The following is a 15941-nucleotide window of genomic DNA, read 5'->3' on the forward strand; positions in this document are numbered from 1 at the left end:
TATTTGACGGTCCGTATATAAATCTGGATACAAGGTTGGCTAGGTATTAGTCACGGGTGACTAAGCTGCTTAGTTAATAACTTCAAATTTTAACTTTAAATTTCTACATCAACATCAACTTCAAGAACGACGACAACAACGCAACGACGACGACGACGAGGTGCTATAAGTTAACATGGGGCCATCGGCCACTGTTTTCCGTTATAAATGTTTGAGACTTATGGTTGGACTCCAGTTGGCTGAGATTATCAAATTCCCTACTAGCCACACAGGTCCCTTCAGACTAGCATCAGAGGATGGTTTTCCACCAGCGCGCATGTGTAAACAGAGACCTCAATATACTCCAAATGGAGAATGGAAGCAAAATCATTCTTTGCTTCCTTCATCAATTGCATCCTGAACTCACTTCATGGAGGTCTTCCGGGTTTTTCTTTAGGCCTTCCAGAGTGACCTGTAGGTTGCTGATGTAGTTCTTCGCCTTGGTCTGGAGCTTCTGCAGGTGCTCTCATTCTCGCTGTAGCCGTGCGGGCGTCGAGGCTTGTCTGTTGTTTGATGGCTTAATTGGCCTTGGTGACTCTGTCTTCAAAGCCCGGCTTACTCTTCTAAGAGTCTTGGGCTGCCCGTAACTCTTTCATCACCCGATCTCCCTTGGCCTATTTGGTGTCGATATTTGCGCGCAAGCGCCAGCAAGACCACCCCCTCTCAGCAGAGTCTCAAGGCCAAGGCTGTTGTCGGATTTATCTAATTATGTTGACCCGTCGTCAATACCCTTGACCAAAGCTCTGAAATAGTCAGATAACATCAGAGAGTGGCTTCTCGACGCCCAAGCAAGTGATAGATGGGTTAACTCAAGTTAGATATTGCAGCAGGATTCCCTGCTAAGAGATACTCCTCTTGGCCGGTCACATCGTGTATCCCATTCTCTCAAGGGAATCTTGTACTCCGTGACCTGGCATTTGCATCGTAGCTTGGACTGCACGTTAATTAAATAATAGAATTTGAAACCGTCGTTGCGTGGGGGTGGGCACACCTAACCTCTATCTCCCCAACCAACCAGTCTTCAAGACATAAATAACACTGTACAACTTGTTGGTCGTGAGTACTGGATTTGGGTAGCTGGCCATCCATTTTCATTGACACTGGTACCAACAGTTTTATTCAAGTTTATTGGACAGAACTAGTGTATTTACCTATTCATCCAATAAATATCGAGGCAAGATGTTAGTTAACTATATCATTCCCATTGGCCACTCTGTTTGTCCATTAACTACTCCGTACTCTGATGTCGGTTTTCTCTGAAAACACCATCATCAACTTGGCTGATCTACCATTCGCTCCCTAGAGATGCCTCGCCCTATCTATGATCTTTTGGCCAAGGGACAAAGAGTTCTAATAAATGGCAGACGAGGCCAATACCAGGTCATAAAGGCACTGAAGCGAAATGTCTTTCAGGCTTCGACCGTGGAGTCAAAGACACCGTACGCTTATCCCTTCCCCTATCTTCTCCTTGGCTTGCATACGCAATAAATGACTGGTTTTACTGCCTGCATATTGATCCGAATGAAAGAGTTATCATCAAAACAGAGGGAGCCGATCCCGCCATATACCAGACTGAGGCCAATTGCTACGGCTACCGCTGTATCGCCGAATCACCCTTCGTAAGGAGGATGCACGAGGATGTTGACAATGACACAGATCGATGTATGGTTCTTGAGTACCTGGACACCGATTTGTGGTCACTGAGGACAAGGGCGCAGAAACTTGGGGACCCTTTCTTGAAAGCCACTGCAAAATCTATCCTCGAGGCTGTGAAAGTATTCTCAGATATGGATGGACATATCACTGCTTTACACACCGGTGTGTATAAACTCCACAGAGTGGAAAGTAGCTATGCTGCATGTTGGCTAACATCTACTTGCTAGACATTAATCCTAATAACGTCTTGGTTTCCAAGGCAGACTCGCCGAAGCCCATTATCAAACTCGCGGATCTTGGAGCAGGTTTGTTGCTCTGCCCTGGATAAAGGCTTCATCAGGCAAGACGTCTGCTTACCCCCCGCACTAGTGATCCCTTCTCAAGGCTTTGAAGACTTCCGGCTGCAGGGCACTGAAATCCGTGCACCAGAGATCTGGAAGGGAATTTTACCTACGCCTCCCTGCCAAATTTGGTCTATTGGCGTGACTGTAGGCTCAACAGCTCTGTTATATCTGTTCCTATTACTTTGGCCTCCGATCGATACTGACCTCACATACGTAGCTGACCCATTTTGTCGCTAATCGAGTCATCTTTGGGAACTGGGATCAGGATTGCCGTGTCCGGGAGCTTCCGCTTGAAGTGAACAGGTGTGCATGGGCTATTGGCAAGATCATCAAACTGGTTGGACGGCTGGAAAGAGACGAAGATCCCAAGTATCAGCTTGAGTTTGCCCTGGCAGAACTCTTTGTCCAAAAGGACCTTATTAAAGTTGGATCTCTTGAAGAAGAGCTTGCCAAAGCCAATGTCCCTGAGGCTTGCGTCGACTTTCTCCGCTACCTCTTGCATCTCGATCATAAAACGCGGCCAACGGCAGATCAAGCTCTGCAGCATCCCTGGCTCCAGAATTTAGGCTAAGGGCCTAGAAATGGCGAAGAACTCGGTTGTCCTTCTTCATGTAGCCTCCCCGGAGGTCACTTCAGCAGGCTGAGATATCTTGTCAAAGAGTCCATGCATACGGGCTCGTGGATAGTTAACTAGGGTATGCGTGTTGTTGGCAGCAAGAATAATGCGTCTCCTTCTCCATCCACCTAGTTAAGATAGCGATCAGTACGACATTATTGATCTTTGCCGTTTGGTATTTCTCAGTCGCCTGTTCATTTGTAGTTGCTGGGAGCTTCCTCAAGGTGCCCTCGGCCGCGGCTAAAAGTTGGCTGAGTCAGGCGGCCAAGCAGTCAACACCAAGACGAGCCAGGGATGGAGAAGGACAAGCTTGCAGAACGACAGCCAGGAGGATACCGGTTTATCAGCCTAGTCGCTGTCGTTATACATACAGAGTACGTCTTGAAGCCTTGTATAACTTGTTGTATCGATAAATAACGAGTCGACATCAATAGTTATTTCAATACCGGCTGGATCGACCATGACAACGCTCATCCCCCGCGCTCCTTATTCCGATGATGAGCTCCGGCAGCTCTACCCAAAGAACCTCGAGCTCCAGCTGGTGCAGATAGTAAGTCTACAGCTCATTTTCTCCCTGTCAAGAGCTAGGAAACGGTCAGACTAACCCTGGATTACGTAGTTTTTACGACATGGTATGATGTCGAGCGGCGATAAGTCCGACGTGAAAGAAGGACGAAACCCTTTGTTAACGGCATATGAACAGGAGAACGAACCCCCGTCTCGAATAGATTTCAAAATGTACGAATCCATATTTGCGTCTATAAGTACATCGATTAACTGACTCTATGGCTTGATAGGCTGGATTGCACCCATGTAATTGACTCTCGGCCCGCTCGACCCTCCCTCTCCCCTTCTGACCGGCCGTGGATATCTAAACGTTCTATTTTTTGATTACAGACTGGCCGTATTGCAACATCGCTTCCCGGTTAACTGCCATGGCAGCATCGAAACAGGACCTTTCTTCCTGGGATACCTTTCAATGGAAGAGAAGAATGGAACGCTTCGGGGATACCGACGAGCCTGTGATTGCTCTCGGGCCAAAGGGCGAGGTTGACGGCATCTGGTATGTGCTGCTTGTATATGCTGCTACCATAAGATACTTGCTGATATACCGGGTATATCGATAGCCAGCTTGGAGAGTTGACGGATAAAGGCCGTCAAACCACCCTTGAGCTTGGGCAGAGACTCAGGCACCTCTACATCGAGCGGCTCGGCTTCATGCCGGAAATTATATCCAATACTGATAACATGTATCTCCGCTCTACTCCCGTTCCGCGAGCTTTGGAGTCTTTGCAAAGTGTCTTTTGGGGACTATACCCATCCAGCGCACGAACTGCAGACTTTGCTATGCCATCTATTATTGTAAGATCCGCTGCAGAGGAGACTCTATTCCCGAACGAGGGAGGCTGCCATCGTTTCAGACAGCTGGCTAGGCTCTTTGCCCAGCGTGCTGCTGATAAATGTAACAAACCGCTCCTAGGTCCTACGTCCTTCTAGTGCACATGTCATACTAACCTGTCTAGGGAACGAATCGGAAGAGATGGCATATCTCAACTCGCTTTGGTCAAAGTGGATGCCAGAAAACTCCCCTAGAGTAGCTGTTGACTCACGTCCCCGGCTGTCCGGAATCCTGGACACCGTTGCGTCAACATATGCCCACGGACCAAATACCCGCCTTCCCGCGGAGTTCTATGATCAGAAGGCTCGTGAAGTTGCTGACAGAATAGCTGTCGATGAGTGGTTTTCCGGCGGTCAAGAGAGCAGGGAGTACCGCAAACTTGCCATTGGTGCACTTATGGGAGATGTTGTCGAGAGGATGGTTCATGTCGCTTCGCACAAGGGCTGGAGACCCATGGCAGGTGCATATCAATCGGGTGAAAAAAGCCCCGCTGTCAAACTAGCCCTGAGTGGCTGCCATGATACCACCCTTGCCTCAATGCTAGCAAGCATTGGTGCATTCAAGAACGAGAGATGGCCTCCTTACACATCTTCGATCGCTGTGGAGCTGTTCAAAGACGTCTCGGAAAGGGGCGCTTCTGGTTCACCAGCTGGAGCTATCCTAGAGGAGTTCTCTGGCCCCCCTTCCCAGAAGCCAGCGTCAGAAAAATCGTCCTTTTTCTCTTTTCTGACAGGTAAGAAGAGCCAGGCTGCTAGCTCATCTGGAGTCGCACGCACTCCCCAAGTCAACCAACCCGCGTTGTCAAATCACTATGTCCGCATCCGCTACAACGATAAGCCAGTTACCATCCCAGGCTGCGCGGCAAGTCCAGCCAAACATCTGCCGGGAGACAAGTCGTTCTGCACTCTTGAGGCCTTCAAGGAGATCGTTGACAAGTTTACTCCTGCCAATTGGCGGGAAGAGTGCGGCTTAAATCTCGACAAGGGAATGTTCCCTGACGGAGAGAAGCAGCCAGCTGGCTACTAATCATGTATAATCCAATCTATAGAGGGCCCTAGAACATAATACAAAACTGCATCTTGGATCACCTTCTTCCTCATCCTTATCAGATCTTATCGATAACTAACACTTGCTGAGTCATCGTCGAAAATCAAAGTCAGAAAAAAAAACTCCACGCAAAGTCGCATATCTTCATAACGTCAACAACCAGAAGTTTGGTTGAAAGTAGAGCCAGTTAAAGTGGATTGTTGTTCAATTCCCGATGCTTTGAGTCGCAGTTTTTGGTTTTTGTAATTCATTTTCACCGCATGTTATCATCTTGAGCCGGCATATTGGCTGCTTTACAGAGAGCCCTGGCAAAGGTGAGTCAGTCGCATGCCTCCCCTCGGCAGATATAAAGACTTCAACCCTCAGGTAGCCCCAGCCATTGAAGGATTCAACTTGCTTATAAGGTTAACAGTGCCAGCTCGAGCCTCGTCGGACTGCTGTCCTTGCTACGTTCGACTATATACTATCGCCAACTCGACTGTTCCACACAACAAATCCCAATAGTCTAGACGACTGGGTGCTAAAACGTCGTGGCCATCGCATAAGACAGAACTATTCCTGGGTCCTTGAAGACAGACGCCTATCCCAGTATTCTTCAGTTAAGCAGGAAAGACCTCCAACGGGCGCGGACAGGATGAAGTCGTTTATCCAATTTGTTACCGCTCCAACCTCTGACACGCCCGGTACCACCCTCTTCCTCCACTATGATGATAAGCGGTACTTTTTCGGAAACCTATCTGAAGGTACGCAGCGAGCATGCATAGAGAATAATGTCCGGTTATCGAAGCTTTCAGAAGTTTTCCTGACTGGAAAGACTACTTGGGCCAACAATGGGGGAATGTTGGGCATGCTTTTGACATTATCGGACACAATGGCATCTGCATCAGGCGCAATGGTGGAAGCTGAGTCGCGGAAAATCAAAAACCTCGAAGAACGCGCAAAGGCGGCGGTACGCCAGAAGGATTCCGATGAGTTGATGGCGCGGGTAAAACGGCGCAAGTTGGAATTAGAAGCATTGCCTGAGTTCCATGGTCAAAGGGCGATATCTCTGTATGGTGGGCCTAACCTGACACATACTCTAGCCACCGGAAGGACCTTTGTCTGCCGGACGGGCGTCCCGATCGAGATTCGCGAATTCGGTTGTCTTGGCTGCGAAGAGAGGGATGCAACCATTGACATTTCGAAGCCAGCCTGGTCAGACGATCATATCAAAGTCTGGGCATTGCCTACATACCCATCCAGCTCTCCCAGGCTACAGCCGGGGAAAAGGACTTTAGATGACTTTGAAGGTGGGGGGAGAGCGGGAGCTGCTGCAACAAAGGCTGCTAGAGAGAAGGATCTAGTAACCAGGCAGAAAATTGTCTTGGACATGTTCAACTCTCAATGGCGTCTGGACACGCTTGTTGAGACTCCTTTAGCTGAAGTGTCTCTCCCAGCTACGCTCTTTATTCGGGATAAAGACACCGGGGAAGTGAAGCCTTATGAAGGACCAAAGCCTGGTGATGGGGAGGCCCTGCCGAACATCAATGTCCTTGTTCGACAGCCCTGGCCGGGCGCGATGGTTGAGTCTTTACCTGCAACTACCCCTTCAGACTGTGCAGTTTCATACATCGTTCGTGGCCACGATTCTAGAGGAAAATTTGATAGGAAACGAGCTGAGTCCCTCAACATTGCGGACAAGTCAGACTTTAGGAGGCTTGCTAGTGGAGAAACTGTGATATCAGCTGATGGCAAGACTATCACACCCGACATGGTCCTGGGTGAAACCAGACCTGGCAAGGGATTCGCCGTGCTAGAGCTGCCTTCAGTTGACTATATTCAGAGTATAATCAACCGAAAGGAGTGGGACAACGCTGAAGTCATGAAGGGAATGGAAGTTTTCATTTGGATTCTTGGCCCTGGTGTTGGAGGCCATCCTCTGCTCCAGGAATTCGTGACCAAGATGTCCAAATACAAACATATTGTTTCCTCCCCCGATTATTGCGCTGACAACTACGGTTTCCCTGCGGTATCCACCGCTACCTTGGAACTTTCAGCTATCGACGGTGATCGCTATCAAAAGACATTCTATAATGGAGAAGCCATGTTGCCCGTCAGTGCCTTTGCCGCAGCAGACACCAAAACCTCCGTCTCCATCGCCCAACCTAACCTGACAATTGACCTTGAGCCCAGCGTTAAGCTAACAGCCAGCCCAACGCCGCCCTCGAAGCCAATTAAAATGCCTCGGAGAAACAGCTACTCTAGGGTTATGGGAGAGATACTCTCGCAGCCAGGAGTACAAAAGAGAATCGAGAAGTTAAAGGCCAGTATTCCCAATGGGGATGCCGAAATTATCGCTCTCGGAACCGGCTCATCCTGTCCGTCCCGGTACAGAAATGTATCAGGGACGTTATTACGAGTGCCGGGTCATGGTAACTACCTGTTTGATGCTGGTGAAGGTACCCTTGGCCAGCTGAAGCGTACTTTTGGACCCGATGAATTGAAAGAGGTTCTTCGTGATTTGAGAGTTATCTGGATCAGCCATCTACATGCGGACCATCATCTAGGGACTGTGTCCGTCATTAAAGCCTGGCACGAAGCTGTTTACGGGCCCTTGTCCAGCTCGCCCTCCTACATGGACATCACCGAGGAGGATGTGCCTCGGATTCTAAAGGAGAAGAGACTCTACGTTGTTTCAGCTCAGCATATGCTGCAGTGGATGGCCGAGTACACAAATGTTGAAAATTACGGATACGATAAAGTTGTCCCCCTATCTGCATCTTCATTTGAACATCCCGATGGTAAAACGGACTATACTTATACCATACATCGCCGGCAAAGGAATGGTGCAGCCATCCCGGACAGCGATGGGAAATACCTTGGAACACGGTTAAAATTCGATGATGAGAATTCTCCCCTCACAGAACTGCTGAAGCAAGGCACTGGATTGGACGCTATTCTGACGACTCCCGTATCCCACTGCCAGGGTGCAAAGGCAGTGTCTCTCATCTTCCCGACAGGATTTAAGGTGTCGTACTCGGGTGACTGTCGCCCATCTACTCGATTCATAGAAATGGGTCGTGGATCTACCGTTCTGATCCACGAAGCTACCTTTGACGATAACATGTTATCTGACGCAGTTGCTAAGCGTCACTCAACTGTCAGCGAAGCCATGACAGTTGGTCTTAGGATGGAGGCAAAAGTGATTGTCATGACACACTTCAGTCAGCGGTATCGTAAGATGCCCGACATCGCCAATGCAAAAGAAGTACATATCCAGCCACCAAAGGGGTGGAACAACAAGGGAAATACGGCAGAGGACAAGAAACCACGTCAAGCTCCCTCAGTAGTCCGTGATATCCCTACCTCGGAAGATGTAGAGGAAGACTACACGATGGCCGAGGCTGAGGAGAGTGGAGCTGCAAAGGTGACTCGCCCAAGATCTCGCTCCCGGTCGAAAAGTCCATCTTCTTCTACCAACAAACCCCCTATCGTCATTGCATTTGACTATATGAGATTGCGTGTAGCAGACGCCATCCAAGCAGAGGCCCACCAGCCTCTCCTGACCAAATTCCTCGAAACAACATCAGATGAGTGATGGATATTTGGTCCCATTTCTTCTCTATCCGTCTTGTTAATATGTTTGATTTTTGCATTCTGCGAGCGGGCCAGCATTTCTCTTGTGTACAATATCTACCTCTTCTCATCGTACATTGCAAATCAAGTAAAGAATAGAGATACGCAGCTCATCTCTACCTGAATTTTAGATTTACATCCCTGCCTCTGAGCTAATATCTGCCTGTATCAACTGTACCGTACACGCTGTTTGAAACAAGCCTGTCTGCGGTGTTTGCTGCGGGCTTTGTTCCATCTATTTTTATAGAGCTAGGGGGCCAACTAACAACTAAAAATGCACAACACTATCTTCACAGCCACAATCCCATGGATACTTGGAAACATTATTAAACATGCTAGTTAGCTCGATTTATTTCCATAGTTAGCTGTGTTTAAGGCTGGAAGACAACGTGGACCAGTGTCCGTCTGCTCCATATTAACTATTTTCTCCATCCGGATCTAGAACATGGCCAGCTGGATATGTGGATAACCAGTAGTTTGTAACTAGTACTATGTAGTATTCAACTCCAACTTCTTGATCTCTAAGCTGGGTCTTCTCCAGCGAACCACTGGCAGCAGCTAGTTAACTACACCGGTCGGCACCTACTGTCGGGTGGTGATTGATAGGTAACAATACACATGCGATACAGCAAGAAAAAATCGACTCTCTTCTGTATTTCCTGGCGTAACTAACTAGTTAGCTATCGCCAGAACCCACTAACTAGTTAGTTAGAGAGACTCCCTAAACCTCTCGCGCATGGCTTCGAGATCTTCTCCCTCGAAGCAACAGAGACCCGATCTCCCCACTTTCTCAACCGCCTCTCTAATGGGCGTCTGGCCACTGATCAGATCCTGATACCCCCTCACACTCGAACAAGCTAGGACCTCGTCAGCCACAATGGCGACGTCTTCACGCGAAATGGGCAGCCGGTCGCCTGTCCCTGTACGCCCAAACTCAACTTTACCCGTCGCAGGATCGTCAGAGAGCGTGGTAGGGCGTAGATTGATTGCTTGGAAGTCAGTATCTCCGTGCTTCTCTCTGCGCTGCGCTGCCATCACGGAGAAGTACTCGTCCGCATCGAGCTTGGCCTTGTAGTAATCGGGCAGTGCGGCCTTGATGCGGTCGACCGACTCCCAGTCTGCAGACGACCACCAGGGAGCGGGCTTGCGCCGGCTTCCAATGTGCGAGATCAGTAGAAACTTTCTGATGTTGTTGGGCCTGGCCATGATGGCGTGGATGAAGTGTTTCGCTGCGTCTTGGTCGATGGCATAGGTACGATCGACGGGGCCTTTGCCGCCGGCTCCTTGGAGCTGTTAGCATGCATAAATAACTATATATTTATGGGGTACAGGACAGCAAAAGATAGCTACTAGTTAATGGGTTAAGGGAGTAGTTAGTTTGGGGGTCTTCCGTACCAGCAGCCCAGACGACGTAGTCTGGTTTAGCCGCGGCTATGACGCCGGCAGCATCATCGCTGCTCTTGATCTTCTCCAGGTCGGACAGCGAGATGCTCACTTTGCCATTGCTGCCGCCGTCGCCCTTGTTGAACTTGAGGATATCGGATTCATGCTTGGGGTCGCGGACGGCGCTGATGACGTCCCAGCCGCGGGCGAGCAGGAGGGGGGTCAGGAAGAGAGCAATCTTGCCGTGCCCGCCGAGCAGGAGGACGCGGGGAACGGACATGTTTGCTTTTTGGCGAAAGGCACAAGGCACAAGATAATAGTAGAGGTCTAGATGTCCTGGATACTTGGACTGGAGGTGGTTTATCTCTTAGTTATATCACTATATTTGCGATAGCTAGGTGTGTGCGTGTGTGGCTCTAATGGGTGGTCTGATTATTGAGTCGCTGCGTTTGCTTGTTCTGAATGACGAAATATCCGCCACATTAAGGAAAGGGATCAGCAGCTGCATAGGATGTTTCTTTGATGGCTTCCCGAGTTAGACCATACGGATTTCTTGACTACTTTACATCATGCTGGCCTGGCCTGAGTAACAGGCCGAGCAATCAGCATGACAGATTGGTTGCCAACGTCATGCGGGGTCTCCTTGAAGAGGGCCTCCATCCTGGGGACAAGAGCGTCCTTGATACTCTGTAAGTCGGCCTCATAGCTATAGAACATGTCTGCAATCAAGATGGCAGCAACCTTGGATCGCGCAGACAAGTCCTCCTCTGAGAAGCGACATGCACTATCACTAATGTGAATGAGTTCTAGACTGCCAAAGCCGTTTGTCTTGAGGATCTCGGCGGCTCGGTGGAGGATGAGTCCGTGGTGCATCGGGGCTTTGTTGCTGCTGAGGTTGGCTTGCTTGAGGAGATCGTTGTCTGGGGCAGCCTGGATGACTACTATCTTGCTGGTTGCCTTCATGGCCTTCTGAAGAGGCGCGTTAATGTCTTCCAGGCCGTCGAGAACTCGGGACAGAACAATGGAGTCGAACTTGTTGGAAACTTCCTGGGCGCTAAACGGAAACGAATCGCTGCGGTTCATCGGGTCTGCAAAAAGAAAGAAAGAAAGAAAAGGCTGTCTCAGCTGTAATTCAGCGGGAAAAGGGGGGAGGAAAAGAAGTATTACCAATGGTGAGAGTGTTGGTGTTGTGTCCGATTACACCCGCCAGAGCGTTCGATTCGACGTCATTAAGTCTTTCCATGAAGGATTTGTATGCCGTTTTTTGTAGAGAGTACGGCCCAAGCACTTTATCAGGGTAAGGATAGGGCCCCATGAGCGGGTGGTTATCTCCTTGGTTCACCGTGATAAAGTGGTGATGGGCAACCTTGAGCTTTGGATCCGCGGGCTGGAAATCATACTTTGTAGCATGAAACCCGACGAATCCGGCAGCAGTCAGGTACTCCTCCCACTTCTCGCTGGAAAAGGCCGTCAGAGGAACATCGTGGGACAGGAACTGGCAGTCGGCGAGATCGATGATGCCCTGGCTATCTGGCTTGGCTCCTCTGTCCACCAAATCGTGGCTGTATATAGTAGTAATGAAGAGGCGGCCGCCCTCCTTCAACCAGTCGGCAAACTTGAACAGCATCGAGTAGCATTCACGATGAGAAACATGGAATAGCGAGAGAACGGCAAAGACGGCGTCGAATTTTTGCTGGGGGCGAAACTTGGTCATGTCCGTCTTGATGAACTTCGCGGAGGGGAACCGCCTCTTGCACATTTCTACCATCTCTGTCGACAGGTCTATGCCTGTGACATCAAGCTCGGCTGCGCAGAGGGCTTCGGCTATGGGACGTCCCGTACCGCAGCCTACGTCTAGCACCTTGGCGTGGGCGGGGAGCTTCGAGGCAGCTTCGCGGACAAAGGCCTTGAGGCCTTCGTTGTTGTGGTAGTTGTTCTCATAGTCGAGGAAGAACTGGTCGTAGAAGGACTCTGTGGCCTGATGGGACATGCTGGGTAGGAGTTATATATACTTGGGGTATAGAACTTGAAACAAGAACATGAAGCGAACTCCGAATTCAACAAAACCCGAGAGGTTATAAAACGGACTGAGAGGCGGGCGAGGGGAACTTGAGGTATGGATATATGGATGAATGGGTGAATGGAGAGCACGCAGCAAGGATGCCAGCGAATAGGGAAGCAGCCAAGTGGGATAAAACTTGGTCTGGCTTTCTGCATCAACTGTCAACTGCATATAAATTCGCTCGGTAAATGATAGTCATGCCATTAGCCAGAGAAGCTCCGTTTGACACATATAGAAGTGCAATCCCTGGGTATATGGAAGTAGCCAAGTTCTGCGTTGAGCTGAGGGGGCTCTTTACCACAAGGCTGACGTGCTCCGTAGATGGCCACAGACGGTGCTGGCCGCGCTCGCCACACCGTTAGACTCCTGTCGAAGTACAGCCAGTACTCCGTACACGGTGTGCGGCATGACACTGCGCTGCATTATGCAGCCAGATGGCCTGGCTGTAAATCAATTCGCGGGTATCAAGGGTATCAAGATATTCAACGCAGTGCGGCTGATTGGGCATCAGCGCCATTTTGGGGGTTCTCATTTGCCGTAGTACGAGTGTTGACATCGTCTGGTTCGCTCCCAGCCCCATCGTCTGCTTCTTCTCCACCAGCTGCATGTCTTATCTCCATCTCCATCTTCATCATGCATCATATCCTGCATATCATCATCGCCGTGCGTCTCTCCGGCTCCTTGTCCGTTCCAATAGTCTCTCTCTCCTTGTTCGCTTTTCCGCCTGAGTTGTCTTGGATTAGTCATTGGCATCACGTGAAGCAATATCTTATATAATGAATTTTCACGTGATTTTGCTTAATTCGAATGTAGCCAATCAAGTCATGGCTGACAGATCAATGGTCACGTGATAGCCATATGCCCCAAAACGGAAATGGATGCACAGCCGCCTTTCCTCTCGCTTCCTGCTGGCGCCCTGTTCGGCCCACTCCGGGTGTGTCAGAGTTGCATGAGAGGGAGATCCTTTTCGCCTGCCTCGGCCACGGCGCCTCTCCTCTGTCACCCATCTCATTATCGATCTGCCTGCGAGTGTAGTACTGTCTCCGTCACCAAATTCTTGTATACAGAATATATGGAGGACCTCTCTCTCTCTGTCGTCATTATTTGTGCGATGGCGGCCTGGTTATTGCGGTATCGTGGGTATTGTGGTATCGCGAATACAAGGTCCTCTATAATTAGGTTGCTTATTGCATACACAGATAGGTGGAACGGGAGGCCGAGGGAATGCCGTGATTGGCCAGCAGGGCAGGAATGTTCAGGGGCTGGCGGGGCAAAGGGGGGCGAAGTCGAGCCTAAGCGTATATTACGGGCGTTACATGACGGTACGCACGATACACAGGCAGCAGAGTAAGAAACGCGTGGCCCAAGAAGGAAGGCTTGGCGCCTAACTTCTTCGCTGGCTCCTTCCTTCTTTGCTCCTTATCTCAACCTCGTCCAGCTTCCGACACCAACATCAACATCAACGTCAACATCGACAACCACCCTATTTTCCATCACCAGCATCCTCTCTACCATCTCTACTGCCCTCGACATTGGATATAAGGACCACAAAACAGACACAGAGACCGCACAATTGACTGCAGAAACCGTCATCATGGCTGCGATGGGAGAAATGCTGCCGACTCTCTCTCCTCTCACTAGCCAGCCGCAGTCGTACGACGTCGCTGCAGACATGGACTCTTTTCTCAACCTCGAGCCGACTATGTATCCCTCACCTTCGGTCTCGCCTGCTAACTCCGATAGCAAGACTGCGAGCAAGCATGGCTTCGTCCAGCACCAGCAACAACAACCTCAGCAGCAACCACAACAGCAGCAGCAGCAGCAACAACAACAGTCACCTCAGCAGCCTCAATACACTGCCCCAAGTCACCAATACACTCACTACACACAACAAACCGGCCTGCCGCCAGGCGGCCTTGCTAACACTATCGCCCTAAACAACTATGGCTTCGACCCCATGGGCATGGTGCATCCTGTGGACGGCGTCTATGGCCGAATGGGACAACCGATGAATTCGTTGTCCACTTTACCATTAAAGGACTCGACCGAAATGGACCTCGATGAGAATCTGGCTGACTCAGATGCCTACATCGTGCCCTCTCAGGCTAACAAGACCCAGTTTGTTGACCCAAGTGCACTTGGTGCTCAGGAGATTCCTCTTTCTGCCGCTGCAAACCAGACAAGACGTGTCTATCCTGGCATCCATCAGCAGCAGGCCGCCAGAGCTAAGGCTGCCCTCCAGCAAAGGCAAGAGATGCTTCAGCGTCAGCAGCAGCAGCAGCAGCAACAACAACAACAGCATCAACACCAACACCATCAACAACCACTACACCAGCAACAATCTTCACAGCAAAGACAAACCCCCGAGGCTCATCAGAATCGGCCTCAGAGTAAATTCAACCGCAACATGGATCCGCGCGTGCAGGAGAAGATCTCCCACATACTTCAACAGATGAGACAAAATAGTGTCAGCAGCCTGGAAGAGACTGAACAGACTAGCAGTCTCCCCCAACCTACCAAGTACAAGAAGGATGAGCAAGATATGGATGAGGACGAGCGATTGCTTGCAAGTGAGGAAGGAAAGAAACTCAGCAGCAAGGAACGACGCCAGCTCCGTAACAAGGTCTCAGCCCGTGCTTTCCGATCAAGACGTAAAGGTTAGTCGTACTTCCCACTCCTATTAATTTTCGTTCAGTTTATCTAACTTAGTTCAATAGAGTATATTGGCCAGCTTGAAGGCGAGGTGGCTGCTAAGACTAATGAAGCCAACGAGCTCCGCCAGAAAAACAACGCCCTAGCTCTGGAGAATGCCAGACTCACCGATTTCACCCGCATGCTCCTCTCCTCTTCTCACTTTGCGCCCTTGCTTAGCGAAATATCTGCGAACGGCCTTCCACCAAACCTAGGGTCTCAGTCTCAACCTCAGGTCCAAACTCACACCACTCCAGCGCCTCAGCTTCCCAGTCAGCCCACCGGGACCAAGGAAGAAGGCATCGAACAGCCCCACCAGGAGGTATCGGTTCCAAACCTACAGACGGGCCTTCCGGTCGTTCCGGAGCAAGCCTTTGACTTCGCTTCGATTGACCTCAATGACCAGGGTTGGAACTCGGGCATTGACTTTAACTTCACCAACCCATCCGTGTTTGCCGTTGTTGATGTTCCTACCTGCCCATCTCTGGACATGGAGGCAATCACGGGCAAAAGCTCCAACTCTGTTGGCCCCGTGACCTCTGATGAAACCAAAGAAGTTATTCCTTCCATCGACACTGTGTCCTTCGGCATTGACAATTTGGAAGCTCCTAAAAAGGAAGCCTCTATCCCTGTTTCTGCTGCTGATCTTGACATCGATGAGAATGACCCTTGCTTTGCCCTTTACCTTGATCAGCCATGCACACCCCCCACCTCCGATCAAACCTCCGACAAGGTGTTCACCACTGTTAAGCTAGACGATATCTCCTCCAAGATTGAGCTTGTTGTTGAAGGCTCTTCATCAAACAACACTTCTGATGAGATCAGTGCTACCACAAATCGCGATTTTGAAAGATTGTGCGCCAACATGGAAGCGTCCTGCCACTATATCTTCCAAGCCACCTCCCACTTTGTCTAACTCCCTTTAACCACCCAAATTTATATACTACCATACTACCCTTAGTCTGATGTCCGCTACGAATTTTTTACCCCCTTTCTATATCTTGCTTTATCTACCTGTACCTGTCATTGTTTCTCCTAACATTCACAGCTCGTCGCTCCCACTCTGTTTCTTTCCTGTCCTTTTTTCCC

General features: G+C 49.9%; 7 protein-coding genes across 7 annotated transcripts; 4 read left to right on the forward strand and 3 right to left on the reverse strand.

Annotated features, from left to right (window-relative positions):
- Positions 1 to 1667: 1667 nt before the first annotated feature.
- ARB_02166 (uncharacterized protein) lies at positions 1668 to 2610 on the forward strand (the record flags this gene model as incomplete). Its single annotated transcript, XM_003011566.1, has 4 exons — positions 1668 to 1857; positions 1923 to 2000; positions 2065 to 2183; positions 2257 to 2610. The coding sequence occupies 4 exons, from the start codon at positions 1668 to 1670 to the stop codon at positions 2608 to 2610; spliced, it is 741 nt and encodes a 246-aa protein (XP_003011612.1).
- A 980-nt stretch (positions 2611 to 3590) lies between these two features.
- ARB_02167 (uncharacterized protein) lies at positions 3591 to 5080 on the forward strand (the record flags this gene model as incomplete). The annotated part of the gene is made up of 3 exons (XM_003011567.1): positions 3591 to 3718; positions 3783 to 4117; positions 4179 to 5080. The coding sequence occupies 3 exons, from the start codon at positions 3591 to 3593 to the stop codon at positions 5078 to 5080; spliced, it is 1365 nt and encodes a 454-aa protein (XP_003011613.1).
- Positions 5081 to 5428: 348 nt separating this feature from the next.
- On the forward strand, positions 5429 to 8678 carry ARB_02168 (tRNA processing endoribonuclease Trz1, putative; the record flags this gene model as incomplete). Its single annotated transcript, XM_003011568.1, has 2 exons — positions 5429 to 5505; positions 5606 to 8678. The coding sequence occupies 2 exons, from the start codon at positions 5429 to 5431 to the stop codon at positions 8676 to 8678; spliced, it is 3150 nt and encodes a 1049-aa protein (XP_003011614.1).
- A 746-nt stretch (positions 8679 to 9424) lies between these two features.
- On the reverse strand, positions 9425 to 10379 carry ARB_02169 (uncharacterized protein; the record flags this gene model as incomplete). The annotated part of the gene is made up of 2 exons (XM_003011569.1): positions 9425 to 9999; positions 10112 to 10379. The coding sequence occupies 2 exons, from the start codon at positions 10377 to 10379 to the stop codon at positions 9425 to 9427; spliced, it is 843 nt and encodes a 280-aa protein (XP_003011615.1).
- A 287-nt stretch (positions 10380 to 10666) lies between these two features.
- On the reverse strand, positions 10667 to 12089 carry ARB_02170 (uncharacterized protein; the record flags this gene model as incomplete). The annotated part of the gene is made up of 2 exons (XM_003011570.1): positions 10667 to 11224; positions 11301 to 12089. 2 exons carry the CDS (start codon positions 12087 to 12089, stop codon positions 10667 to 10669), a joined length of 1347 nt encoding a protein of 448 aa, XP_003011616.1.
- A 554-nt stretch (positions 12090 to 12643) lies between these two features.
- ARB_02171 (uncharacterized protein) lies at positions 12644 to 12793 on the reverse strand (the record flags this gene model as incomplete). The annotated part of the gene is made up of 1 exon (XM_003011571.1): positions 12644 to 12793. One exon carries the CDS (start codon positions 12791 to 12793, stop codon positions 12644 to 12646), a length of 150 nt encoding a protein of 49 aa, XP_003011617.1.
- A 684-nt stretch (positions 12794 to 13477) lies between these two features.
- ARB_02172 (bZIP transcription factor (LziP), putative) lies at positions 13478 to 15768 on the forward strand (the record flags this gene model as incomplete). The annotated part of the gene is made up of 3 exons (XM_003011572.1): positions 13478 to 13483; positions 13537 to 14818; positions 14879 to 15768. 3 exons carry the CDS (start codon positions 13478 to 13480, stop codon positions 15766 to 15768), a joined length of 2178 nt encoding a protein of 725 aa, XP_003011618.1.
- Positions 15769 to 15941: the final 173 nt, after the last annotated feature.

Source organism: Trichophyton benhamiae (genome assembly GCF_000151125.1).
Source record: "Trichophyton benhamiae CBS 112371 chromosome Unknown Abenha-G-c-31b08.f1, whole genome shotgun sequence".
In the NCBI taxonomy this organism is placed as follows: Eukaryota; Fungi; Ascomycota; class Eurotiomycetes; order Onygenales; family Arthrodermataceae; genus Trichophyton; species Trichophyton benhamiae.